The 13572-nt window shown below is 44.6% G+C and overlaps 1 protein-coding gene across 1 annotated transcript in view; it reads left to right on the top strand.

The window, feature by feature from the left end:
• The window catches only part of SART1 (spliceosome associated factor 1, recruiter of U4/U6.U5 tri-snRNP), a 1237846-nt gene that overhangs the window by 936846 nt on the left and 287428 nt on the right, over window positions 1–13572 (top strand). Inside the window, exon 12 of the mRNA XM_069644803.1 lies at window positions 7947–8074. Coding sequence (XP_069500904.1) covers window positions 7947–8074 — 128 coding nt within the window. The remainder of the gene's footprint in view (window positions 1–7946; window positions 8075–13572) is intronic.

The raw sequence follows: 13572 nt of genomic DNA, 5'->3' as shown, positions 1-13572 counted from the left end.
CCGAGCATGAACCTTGGATAAAAGGAAATCTCCTTCAGCTATTCGACAGATCATCGTTTGAACAAAGACTTATGTGAGGAAGAGCAGTCCCCTGAGGATGACTCCTGCTGGGACTCCCGGTTGTTGGGTAGAATGCCTATCTTGAATGATATTCTCCTCCACTGGTGAGTTCCCCCAGCACTTTCTTGCTGGACTATTGTTTTTTTTTCTGACTCTCCTGTGTGCCTGAGAATCGTTTTCCTCACTCACCCGTTCTTGTTTTGTACTCCGGGCACCCCTTTTTGAGTTTATTTTGATGGAGTCACTTTTTTCCATCTTAGTCTATGGCGTCTGTAATTTCCTATTGTAGCACACATCACCTTATGTGCAGTGTTACCGGAAGGTCCTTGAGGTCCCTCTTTGGTGTTTTTTTAATTCCTTGTGAGAACTACTTTTCCCAAGGATAGGAGGGTACTTTTTATCCCACTTACACTTTTCGTGAGACCAGCACCGCCACCATATGTAGAGTGCTGAGATGACACGTCTCTTTTTCACATCCATCTGGTGGCAGTCTATACTTCTTTTTCCAATTTTGTGACACTTCTAACGCAGGCTAAATCTGCAGCTGCGGTAAGGCATTGGACACAATTGATCCAACATGGTTTCAGTTTTCTTTTTTTGCTAACTCACAATGGTTATGTTCAATTTGTTGTCCTCCTTCTGTCGTGCTGGGTCGGGGAGGCTTGTTTGTCTTTGCCGGGATCCCTTTGTGAAGCCCGCCAAAGGCACCAGTGTGTCTGGGAGGACAGGAAGCTCGGAGAACTCCAAAACTCCATGGGTCTTTGTCCTCAAGTGTGCCTGCTTGGATCCAGTTCTAAATGGGGTGCCTTGCTGTCCTGAACGGACAGCTCCCACCCCTAGTTTAATTGATAGCATGAAAGTTGAATGGCTGGAATCCTGCATTAAAGGCAAGGGTCTTGATGCTGACGCCAGAGTCGACCACTGGAAGATCCATTACGAAGAGGACGACGTCTGCAGCTATTTCCAGAGCCATCTGAGTGACTGCTGCTGCGCCAGCCCTGTTTTCCAAGCGACAGGGAAGCTCCGACCCAGACTACTTTCTCCCTTAGACTGGTGGGACCAACCAGTCTGAAGATGACCTGCAGTTCAAGTCATCCCACGACGAGATATGAACTTCACGGCTGCAAACCGCCAATACCCTGGGACCTGTGGCCAGTGTGCAGTGCATCGCTTTCCGAAGATCGAATCCTTCAGAAACTTTGGACTTCATCCGGACCCCCATAGGCAAGATTCTGCTAATGGAAGTCCCCTCATTCGAAGGCTGGGCCGAGTGAGCAGGGTGTATCGAACGGGCTGTAACCGTTCTTCACTGGTGCTTTGAAAAGGGTGCCAAAACCACAAAGAATACTTTGCTTAGAGCCTTTCCACTTGACTGCTGCGAAGATCCAACCACTGTCCCTTGTTCAGTCTGCCTGATCAAGAATCTGGTGGCCGGGTCTGCTGCTGCATCGTGCTACATCTTCATCTTCATGCTTAAGGTACTGTGAGACTCTTGGTAGAACGTACCTGGAGTTGCTTTGCTGCTCTGGTGGTGCTATAGTGCTAATTCGTACATTTCCCAGTTTTCCTGTACTCCTTCGGCCAGGCCTAACGCATGTGTGCCTACATAGTCTTCTCCGAAGCCCCTGATTCTTTTTCCCAACAACGAAGTTGTACTTACTTGCTACTATTTATTTTCTTGAACTCTTGACTTTCTACAGCATGTGCCTGTTGGGGAGAATTCTCTCTTTAGGCAGAATTTCCTAACCTAGTGAGTCCCCCAGCAGCTTTGCTGGATTTCTGGAGTTTGTTTTTTCCTCCTGCCAAGAGTGAGACACTTTTTCTCCCACTCCTGGACATAATTTATGATATTCCTTTGACTGGTAATGTGTTTTATGGGCTATGGGATCCTTTACTCCATAGGGTCTCATGTGTTTTTCTTTGTGTGTTACACAGCACCCTCCGTGCAGTAACACAGGGGTGTCATAGTGACACCCCACCATAGACTCCATACCTTGGGACTGACTACTGTCTCCCAGGGCATGTAAAGTCACCATTGGCTTTACTAGTCCCAAATTATTAACAGAAACCAGTACAAACCATCATATTGTGGACGTACTGGTCGGGGCAATTCGATTGCCCCGGGGTCTGTTAGTCGAGAGGGCACATCTCCGTCCCCCCTGAGTTTTGGCTGGTGGCAGTGGAAACTACTTTTTATATTAGACCGCAAATATTTTCCTATGGGATTTTCCCATTGTTCGAGGCTACCAACTTTAATTATTTAATTCTTATAGCCTCGAACATACCACCGGTTTATTTAATATTAATTCTCTGGTTGGTATTTTTTGCCAAGACTCGATTCTAAAATGGCGTTTGTGTTCTCTTCTGTGACTCCAACCCAAGTCGAGCCCTTTCTTCCACTTTTTGGCGGGCTTCTCCACAGAAGCCTCCAAAAGTGGTGCCACTCTGGGTACCACAGGGGTGTGGGAGGGGTTTTAGGCACCCTGGACTGAGTTACCTTGGTAACTCAAGTCGCACTCTTGTGTGATTGGCCCAGGTGGTGAGCCGGCCGGCTCACCACTAAGCATGTTTGAGTGACAGCTAGGCTGAGTGAATGGGGGTGTGCTGCATAAAAGCAGGGCTTTGGGGACTGGAACTTCAGAAGTCGCCACAGGACCTGAGAATCCGACGAGGGAGAAGCTGAGCCGACCTACCACGACGACACCACCAGTGGAGCCCTGCAGAACCGACTCACCACTTCCCGATGAGGAAGATCTCCCGGCTGGAGAGGCTTCTTCCCCTGACTGGTGGGCACAACCAGTTTACCTTTCTTTCTTCGCACCCCAGCACGGTTTGTGGTCGAACTGCCTGTGCCAAGCACCCTGGCAGCCGGATAGCCACTCACCACTGAACCGCGAATCACCGGACCGCTCCTTGTACCTGAGAAACTCTGCAGCTGGTTTCTTCCCTGGCAGTGTAACGGACTCCTGTCTTCCTCAACGACGAGATCCTCTCTTCCCCCGGACGAAGCACCGACTTGCATCCGCTGCCAGGAACAACTGCCCCCGCTGGAGCTTTTTCACCACTTTAAGGTACCGTGTCCGCCAGGCCTCCCTTTCTAAAGATTGCAACAAGGTAATAATAAATCCTTAACCTTCTGGACTGGGCTGGCCGCCTTGACCCTCTAACTGGTCCCTTTCTTTGATCCAACTCCTTTTTGAACCATTAGAAGACTTTTGTGCACTGCAACCGTGTGACCTTGGACACATTTCGTTTCGATCCTCTTAAAGTGGATCCGGCCTTCTGACTCTGAATTCACGGTTTTACTTTGCCTTCCCCTCTTGTTCTGTTCTTGTAAAAGTGTTGGGATCTGTTTCAAGTTGTTCTCTGCTTTTCTCTCCCTTTTAAAAAACAAATTATTAGAGTGCCATCTACGTTGAGCGCTCACCACTGTCTTAAAATAAGTGGAGCTTTACTTAAGACTTGTCTAATATTCTTTTAAGGGAGTGTATATCTTTTAGTGACCGTGTTTTTGAATTGCTTACTATTAGTGCCTGTGTGTTTCTTTTTCTAGATGTGGTTTTAAATAAATAATTATATCTCTTTTACATCAAGCCCTGGTCAGTGTTTACTTGTTCTATTGTGTGCTCTTGACCTATTGTGAATACTCTGTATACTGCCTAACTCTTCTTGAGGGAAGTCTGACTGCTCAGCCACAGCTACCAAGTGAATCTGTGTGGTACAGACTGCTACCAAGTGGGTTTACTGCCAAACACCTGTAGTCCTAAATCTTTTGCAGTGGTCCCAGAGGGAACTGCACAGGTTTCTGCCTAACAGTGCCTTACTTACCTTTACCCCTCAATCTGACTCTGAGACTCTCAAACCTTGATGGGGATGGACTGCAAAAGCCTAAGACCTCTGAATCTAAATGCAAGTCTAACCTGCTCTGGTTTTGATTAATTCATTCTATCTTGAACCAGTGATTCCAAGTAGCATTTGCCAAGTGCTTTACTTACCTTGAATTGCTTCCAACTATTCTACAAGTGTATAATACGTTATTTTACTTACCAGTATTTCCAGTTTAAGATTACTGCTTGATGAATACTTTTGCTAACCTGAAGCAACTTTCAGTTAACTGCATTCCTACTTAAGATTTACAATTGAATTGAGTTATACCTGCAAAAGCCTTACTGTATATACGTATAAAAGTGTTTCTTACTTACCTTGATTGAAAAGTGAACTTAACACTGCCTAGTATGTTTAATACTTGTATTTATAACTGTAAGTGTGCCTTCTTGACTGGGTGTGTGTTCAAAGGTCTTTATACTCTACGACAGCCCTTTTCCCGCCTAGACTGAGCCTGGCTGCTCAGCCATAGCTACCAAAACTTTTGGGTAGTTCAGACCTATACTAAAAGTTGGATCCCTGTACACTAAAAGGAGTCTTCTATAGTCCTACCATAGGTGAACTTTAGTAGAACTCCCTAACACCAGTGAAGCTCTGCTCTTCTACCTGATTTCAGAAGACCCTTGTTGGTACTTCAACCCGTGGACTGGAAGGGACAATGAGTCTCAACCTATGCTTGAGGATCCGTGCCTTGGTTGCTGTTCGGGAGAATTCTCAAAAATGTGCTAATTCCCTTCACCTTAGAGACCCCCAGCAACTTTGCTGGATTTTGAGGACTTGATTCTGTTACCTGGAGAGTGTGACCCTTTTTCCCACTCTCTCATGTGTTTTGAAATGCGTTTTACTCTTGTGTTTTCTTTGGTTATGATGTCTAACCAACTCCATAGGCATCAACTTTTCATTTGTCACACAGCACCCTCAGTGCAGTTGCACAGGGAAACCTTTTCAGGCTTTCCCAAGGTTTAAATACCTTCTCTGGGATAAACTACTGTTTCCCAGAGTAAGTAAAGTGAAATTGACTTTACTAGTTCTTTTAATTCCTAGACCCAGCACACCAACTACCATGATTTTTCCTGACCACGAACACCGGTAGCGTTAAATCGCGGGAGCCATGTTTTTCAAGATGGCGTCTGAGCCCCCCCTCTGTAAAAACAGGTCCCACCCCCCTCTGTAAAAACAGGTCCCAGTCTTCTTTTTTCACCATTTATTGGTGGAAAGGTCCTTCTAGAGTTTGGTTCTGTACGCCAAACCAGGTTTGGTTCCTTTGGTCATTCGCCTTTGGCGGGCTTCGGGAGTGAAGACCGCCTCTGGCGCCAGAGTGTCTGGGGTGGGCAGGAAGTGAGGGAGGTGCCCGAAACTCCCAGAGCTTAGTCTCCTAGGAGACCCAAATGCACTCTGTGGTGATTGGCTGGCTGTCAGGCAAGGATAGCCACCCTGTTGGGTGAGTGTCAGCTAGGCTGGAATGAATGGGAGAGAACTGAACAAAAGGCGAGTCGCTTGGCTTGGAAGGCAGAGTCGACCACTGGAACGAAAGAACCGAAGACCAGCTTGACGAGGACATCTGCTGCAACTCCTGGACTGTTGGTTTGCCCGGTGAAGCCCTGCTGTGGGTCCGAATCGCCAAGTGCACCTCGACAGAGAAGCCCCTTCAAGGACAACTTCTCCCTTTTGAGTTGGTGGAACCAATTAACGCGACAGTAAGCCACCCGGACACCTTATCTCGGAGCTGGTTGAATTTCCTCAGAGTGCTGCAGGAAACCTTATAACCAGGGAGAGGGACACCAGTTTGTGGGCTTTACTCACAGGAACAGAATTTGAAGTTTGCCAAGTGCCAGCCTTTGACTGGCCCAGTGCAATGCAAGAGTCCCCCGACGTCCTCCCTCTTGTCCCCATGACTGAGGCCCAGGAACAGCGAGATCTGCAGGAACTGCCAGGAACAGAAGTCTTCAGCTGCATCTTTTTCTTCATTTGTAAGGTATTGTGAAATGAGACTGAAAGTACTTACCTTTTGCTGTGAAAGTGCTTGAAACTTTTCAGCTTGCAGGCCTAATCAGCTTGTGACCCAGCATATGATTCTTCTTTTTACAAACTACTTCTGAGAACTTCTACAGAGACTTTACTGTTTAGTTACCAGAACCGTTTTACCCTATCCAAGACTTTAGACTATTGACTTTGGCCTAGCCTATTGAATTGACTCTTCTGGTGAACTCAAAGTATCTGCACCATCTAAGAGTAATAGTAATCCTTTTATGTTCTGATAACCTATTCCTTTTTGCTCCTCCTTCAAAGTATTCTGAATGCCATTGTGCTCCTCCTTCATAGACTGAATGTCTCAAACTTCAAGAGTACAGTACTGAATTATATTTGTGTATGATATTTAACTGCCTCCTTCTAGTGAATGTTTTATAACTGACAAATAAAAAGTGTTTAACCAAGAAACCTTGAGTGTAAGAGTTTATTCGAACACCTGTGATTGTAGACCTCTGTGTAACATCATTACCGCTCACAGTCCCCTCTTGGGATGAGCCTGGCTGCTCAGCTCAGCTCTGCTACCAAAAACTGTGTAGTACAGACTTACAACAAAGGTTGCTTTGCTTACACCTTTACTCTTAGTTGTGTGTAGTGGTCCCAAAGGGTACTGCATACAAATTCTGCCCATCAGTAGCCTTATGAAGTGTCCCTGGACCACCCAGTGGACTGACAAACTCCCTTTTGGGCTACCTCGCTGCAGCCATCATTACAAGCAGAGTCTTGGGACTTGATCTTAAAATAATGCCATAACTCGCCTCGCATTCCCAGCCATCTCAATACAAGGGAAGCTGTGCTGGGGGTGGCTTCTGTGTTCACCGCAGGTTGATCGCCTGCCGCCGCCTGACAGTGGTGGCCTCAGCTGGAACAATCTCTCTGCACTACAGTGAGGTGTCCTTAGGGGGTCTGCACAACCAAAGTCTGCATCTCTTCATTTGTTGGTCTTCTTGAAGCTGACTGGAATTGTCGGCTCAACCAGCTCCTTACCCGAAAAGTGATCTCTGCAACCGGTACCCTGGGTTCCCCTCATCCGAACAAAGGACTGAGGATTGTGTCCCCGGCGAATTCCAAAAGACCTCTAGTGTCACCTGGAAGAATCTGAGTCAGGGGGGTAAGTAAATATACCTGTTCATGTCCCCTCGGTTTTCCTTAGGGTAACATTGGGTGTAGAGCTCTTGCCCCTATACTCCCTCTAATCTAGCCGCTGTTTGTCAAACCTGGGCTAAAGATCCTTTCCTAGGGCTTACCTTGGGAATAGGATAGAGTGGGGTACTTACCTGAGTTGAAGTAAATACTTACCTTACTTTAAAGAACCAAAGTACCACCACAGCCCACTGAATAAAATCGGAAATGCCTTCCCTTGAGAAACCATAGTTTGAAACTTGTGACTTTTTTTAGCACAAGGCCCCAGCATATTCAAACTATTCCAACTGTTTTTACTGTATCTGAATACTCCCCTGTTAAACACTGGTACATTATTTTATGCAATTGTGTTTCTAATGGTGATTGTGTGTATATATACACGTTATATGGTTTTTGTTTACATTACTTACATGTGATCTTTCTATTCTATGTGTGTTTCTAAAGGCCTAATACATTTTATTACTAACTTGAAGTATTGGCAGTGTTCTGTATTGAATCATTGTAGCCCTAGATTACTCACACATTTCCTGAGACTAAGCCTTGACTGCTTGTTCACCTATCTTAATTGGATTTTGGCCTCCCTAAATCTCCCCCGAGGTGCAGATTTTAAAATCCATCTCCACACCGCAGATCTATAGGATTACAAAAATGAGCAATGAAGCTAGGACTGTCTGAAGATCTTGTAGTTGAAATGGGTTAACTATATATTAACTATATATATTTGCATCATGCATGTTTGTGTGGCAGTACAATACTGTTATTGACATTTTGGCTTTGTGTTCTTGGCATTGTGGCCTTTTATTGATGGCTTCTGTTTTGGATTTTCATAGAGGAAGGGGAGTCACCAGAGTCCCCTGTCTGCATTGAAGAGGATGAAGCTGAGTTGGAGCTACAGAAACAGCTGGAGAAAGGGAGGAAACTGAAGCAACTCCAACAGCTAAAGGACAGCGGTGAGAAGGTAAGATGTGATTTTAGTAGCTGGACAAATTGTTCCTTTATACAAGAACTTTTTTGCTTGTTGAGGAACCTCCTAATCGCTGCTCTCTCTCTCCATATCCAGTATGTGGGTACCTTGTTTCCCTGCACATGCAGTGCAATTCATATTTGTATTCCAGTCCTCTGACACCTTGCTGATTTGTCCATCCACCTGACTGTCCCAGGCCACCTCTTTGAAATGTATGCTTGTATTCATGGGATTTCTGTAGTGCAAACATAGCTGGATGCTGTACAAGATGGGGTGCAGGAGTTGTGATTTTGTTTAAAGTGAAACGAAACAAAGGAGGAAGTCTCTGTGTCGTTAGTGGTTGGAGGTGTTGGATAGAAAGTACTAAGCTGTGGCTCTGATGTAATTCCCCTGTACTCTGCGTTTCGTTTCCTAATTCATTTTCCTGTCTTGTGCGCCTTAATCTGAGGACGCTCCAGGGATGCAGTGCTTTGCTATGCCCCCTGAGCGGACTTCAGCCTCTGTTTGTGGTAGCTGTTAGGAAAGATTTCCCTTTAAGCAACATTCCCTCCATAGTTCTATGGACCCCCAAACTAAATGCTTTTGTTTTTGAACATGCCCCGATTTTTTACTATAAGTGAAGTTTTCAGCTCATTTCCCTTTGCCTTTTTTGCTCGTTTTGTTATAGGGAAACGGATCAGTCCTTCAGACTATCCGTACTGGGAGACTGTTTCCCTTTTGTCTTTTTCTTTTTGTAACTTTTTGACCTTGCATACAGCTTCTTACAATGCAGTGCAATGGGGCTACTTTTGTATCGCCCTAGTCTTTTACACTTTAGATTTTTGGTTAAAATGTATATGTGCCTAAAGACAAGCTGGTGGCAGCAAGTATATTTGTACAATTTTTGTGTTATAGCTAGTGTACACATTCACGTTTACCGTGTATGGCTACTAAATGGATCTAGTGCTTTGGGACGTGGGTGAGACAAACAGTGGTCCCTGACTGGACTACTGCTGGCTGTTTGTATGGTGCAGATCCTTACCATTGGTGGCCTTTCACTTGCTTCCAGCCAGGATTCTGAATAAGAGTACTCCGGCATCTGTTTCTTCAGATCATTGTTGGAGACAAGAATCCTGTGTATTAGACCAGCCGAATGAAGATCCGTAGAAGACTCCTGAGGAGGCCAAATATCCCTTACTGTGTGTGGCCCGGTGAAGCCTTGTTGGACTGCCTGATCTGTGAAGGCCCTGCGCAGTGTTTCAACCCATGGACTGGTGCGACCAACCAGCTTGGACGTGTTCTCGAGTATCCTGCTGTCCTGAGCCTTCGTAAGTGTCCCTGGACCTCCCGGTAGATTGACAAGCTCTCCAGTGGGGTAACTCGCTAGAATAGTCTCCATTATGCATTGTAGCCAGAACTTCGGTGATCGCCAGCTTGTGGCGGAACTCGCCTTCCTGCTGAATGTCAGCCTCCCAGCTTCGAGTGATCGTGCTGGTGAAGTTCACCTTCAACCGTGACTAAAAGGAAGCCTGCCGTCATCTGTGTGTGGTGGCCGTCGCTGTAAGCCACCGCCCCCCCAACCCCCTATTCTGAAGTGTCCTAAAGAAGGCTACATGTGTGCTGTCTGCATTTCTCCATCGCCAAGGGTTGCACTCTGCTCCTGGACCGACCTGGAAGAATCCTTGCACCCGCAGCTCCTAATGAGCTCTAGCAAGGTATACCACTTGCAAGCTGGTGAGTCCACTGGACGGTCCAAGGACACTTCGGAAAACTCAGGATGGCTGGATCCTCTGACACGTTGGGACTGGTTAGTCCCACCAGTCAAGTGTTTGAAGCACCACAGATTGCCTTTGCCGATCAGGTAGTCCAAGAGGGCTTCACTGGGCCAGACGCATGCAGGGATGCTGGGCCTCTTCAGGAGTCGTCTCCAGATCTTCAGTCGGCTGTTTTTTTAGAAGGGATTCTTGGCTCCAGCGCTGATCTGAAGAAATAGCTGCAGGAGTCCCCTTTTATCCAGTATCCCACCTGTAAGCATGTACAAGCCCGCCAATGTTAAGGATCTGCACCATTCAAACAGCCAATAGTTATCCAATCATGGACAACTATTGGTTTCATTCATGGCCCCACACCTAGACTCACTGGCACCATGGATGTGGAGTGGGACCAGACAGTCCCCACTTCCTGAGGCCAAAACTTGCCCCCACACATACACACGCACAAAAAGCCATCATTAGCCCCTGAAAGCTGCAGCTTTCCCAGACAAGTGAATGAACGTATATGGCATTTCCTGACCTGGCAAGGCAGAAAGGCGGCCAATCAATAGAGCTAAAGAACAAGGGAAAATCCTCAAGGCGTTGCCATCTTTGGGCACTCGCCACATTTAGTAGCCATATGCAGTAAACTCAGATATGCACACTACAAATAACACACAAATGGTGAAAATATAATTGATATGTAATTGTCTCGGGAGGATAGCTCATGGGCAACATGCTCGCCTTGGAAGCAAGACGACACGGAGCACCACAGGTTCGATCCCTGGGTCCACACTTAGAAACCTCTGGGTATTAAGCCCGTTATAAATAACCTATCATATGTATGAGACCAAAGAGAAACTCCTTGGTACCATGAGCTCAACCTTGTGGTTAAAGAACCATTCTTGTACAGCTGCATGTACAAAAATTAGGGAGGCAAGACTCGGGTGAAGTTTTTCACAATGTGTTGAAAGTTAACAAAAGTTACAGAAAAGCCCCCAGAAAGCATATTCAATTGTGACCAATGCATTTTGGAAAGGACTCCTTCCTCAGGGCCAATCTGTCTGTCTGGGGTTTGCTTTAAACGGCACTAGCATCCTTTTGACCTCTGCACCCACAGCCACTGGACCTTACTCACCTGGTCCAAGCGCAGAAGATTGTGTCCACATTGGATTGTGGAAGACCTGCAGTGGTATCTGGAAGAATCAGAGTCAGCGGGGGTGGGGTTAAGTTAACATATTGTGGCAATGTCCTTTGTTTCCTTTCTGGTTCTTTTGGGTTGTCTGTGTCAGGGTGAAAGCCCTAGTGCACTGGGAAGAGAGGCCATGTACTCACTGAGTTATTTTATGCTGGTGGAGCCATTTTCACTGAAACGGCCAAACAGAGTATCTATCTTTTGGGACCAGGGGTGGGCAATTATTTGAATTACTCTCCCCCGGGGGACGCAATTCTTTGGGGGAAAAGTCTATTAATAGATTTTCAAAACACTTCTTTTGAGGGGTCCTCCTGCTGTGCTGCTTATTCCTCTGCTGCTTCTTGTCCACCTATGAACCTCTGAAATACTCATTTGCAGCCTCTTCTGGCATTTCCCAAGTGTTTTGTATTGGCATCTGCACCACTGGACTACAACAGACACCTTCACAGTGGATGGGTTATTGACCTTTCTCCCATTTTTGTTCCTATGGAACTTTAAACTTGCTCTGGAACTCTCTAAAGTTGACTCTGGACATTGTTCCTGGATCAACAAGCGGTTCAGTGAGCTCTGGACCAAGAATTACAATTATATCTTACCTGTGATTTCTTGAATTCCTGCTTTGCGTTTCTCCAAAGGTATTTGGATATTATAGCTATACGTGCTGAGACTATAGATGTTTTTCAGTGAAATGTAAGCCCAAGGTAACCATCTAAAATGTTCTTTTGATTCTTGGATAACTTTTGCTCTAGTTTCAAACTGTTTCTCGTTCTTCGTGGTTTTGATATTTTATCTTGTGTGCATTTGCATTCATTTTAATGTTAGAGGTCCATATCAATGTGGAATATTGCTATATGCCCCATTTCCTGCCTACCCCTTACTTAGGCGTTCGGTCTTGTACCCCTTGGTCTAGGATCTGCCATATATAATAGGAGTGATTGGTGTCCTTAGGACACTATGCATAATTGTGGAGGCCCAAAAGGGCTTTACATGCTTGTTAGGTTTTGTGGCTTCCTTAGCCCCCAAAACCCTGTTATTTTATGTTTCACGGTTACCAGTGCTGGTGGGCCCGCGTATGGATAGTTGCAGTCCTCCAGATAAGGGTCGTATACAGCGTTTTTAAGCATGAAAATCTTGTAAATACAACAGCTTTATCATTTTGCTGTGTACATATATGCACAAGTTTAGAGCAGAGGGCAGTGCAAAGGTCAGGTTACTTGACAGAAACCAAAACGCTGCTTTAGATTTTCATCTACATGGATGTAAGTGCAAGCCATGGAGAAAAGCCTCTGAAATGGAATGTATTTCTCTGAAGCCTTTCAAAACAGGAAACTGCACAGTCCGCCTCTGCTCTGGTGTGTAGATGCTCCTGGAGCAAACGGATGCATTGTGCATATTTATTTTCCTTGCATTTTAGGATTGTACAATTAATAAGATGAAAACTAAGTTGCATTTGAGAATTCACCATTTGTAACAAATTTTGCTTTTTTTCCCCAGTGAAATCAAAGCACTATTGCACATTTGTATTTTTCAGAGTTCATGTACTGTGTGCGTAATCATGCAGAGGCAGATAATTTTAACACTTATAATTTATTTTACACTCTTAATTAAACACTTTGTAAAATGAGTATGCATGGTCTATTTTACATCAATTCAACTTTGCAGTCAAAGGGGTACATTACTATTAATGGTCAGTGGCAGCAGAGTCTTTGCTCAAGGTGAGTGATTTGTCACTACACCAATCACTGGTGTTATTGCTTCTCATCTCATCAAGACTACAATTAAAACATCCAAAACCTGACTCTCCAGGAAGTTAAAGCGCTGTTCAAAAACATATGAAAAATACATTTGTAGTTGAAATTAAAGCTCAGCAAAACCTGTCCCTGTGATAATCCAGATGGGTATTTAACTTTATGTAGCTCTTCATTCATGGTTCGTCCAACATCTAGGCACTGTGATGATTATACCTCAGTCAATTCTCAGATTACCGACCTCTGAAGATGTTAGCCAATAAGATAGCACAGCCAGTTGAGCACTCCTTGCTGCGATCGAATCCCGGCAAGGCCAACTCGGCCTTTCATCCTTTCATGGTCGATAAATGAGTGCAAACTTCGGTTTGGTGATAATTGTGATAAATATGTGATTAATATGTTCTATGTACAGCGCTTTGCCAAAAGTGCTATATATATATATATATATATATATATATATATATATATATATATCTATATATCTATATATCTATATATCTATATATCTATATATCTATCTATATATCTATATATCTATCTATATATATCTATATCTCTATATATATCTATATCTCTATATATATCTATATCTCTATATCTATATCTATATATATATCTATATCTATCCATTTGACTTTGAGATTAGGTATAGAATTTAGCATGGAGTCCTTGCCACTCTGCACATTAAACATCAAAAGACAATTCTGCTATAGACCCTCAAAACACACAATATAATTCATGTTTCCTTTACTATGTAATTGGCTAGGTTTGTGTGTTTTCAACATTTAAATATATACAGGCGAGATCAAATGTCCAGAC

The sequence above is a fragment of the Ambystoma mexicanum genome, chromosome 2p, assembly GCF_040938575.1.
Source record: "Ambystoma mexicanum isolate Mex_15411 chromosome 2p, UKY_AmexF1_1, whole genome shotgun sequence".
Taxonomy (NCBI): domain Eukaryota; kingdom Metazoa; phylum Chordata; class Amphibia; order Caudata; family Ambystomatidae; genus Ambystoma; species Ambystoma mexicanum.
Note: the sequence above shows the minus strand (reverse complement) of the source record. Positions and strands in the feature narration are given on the sequence as shown.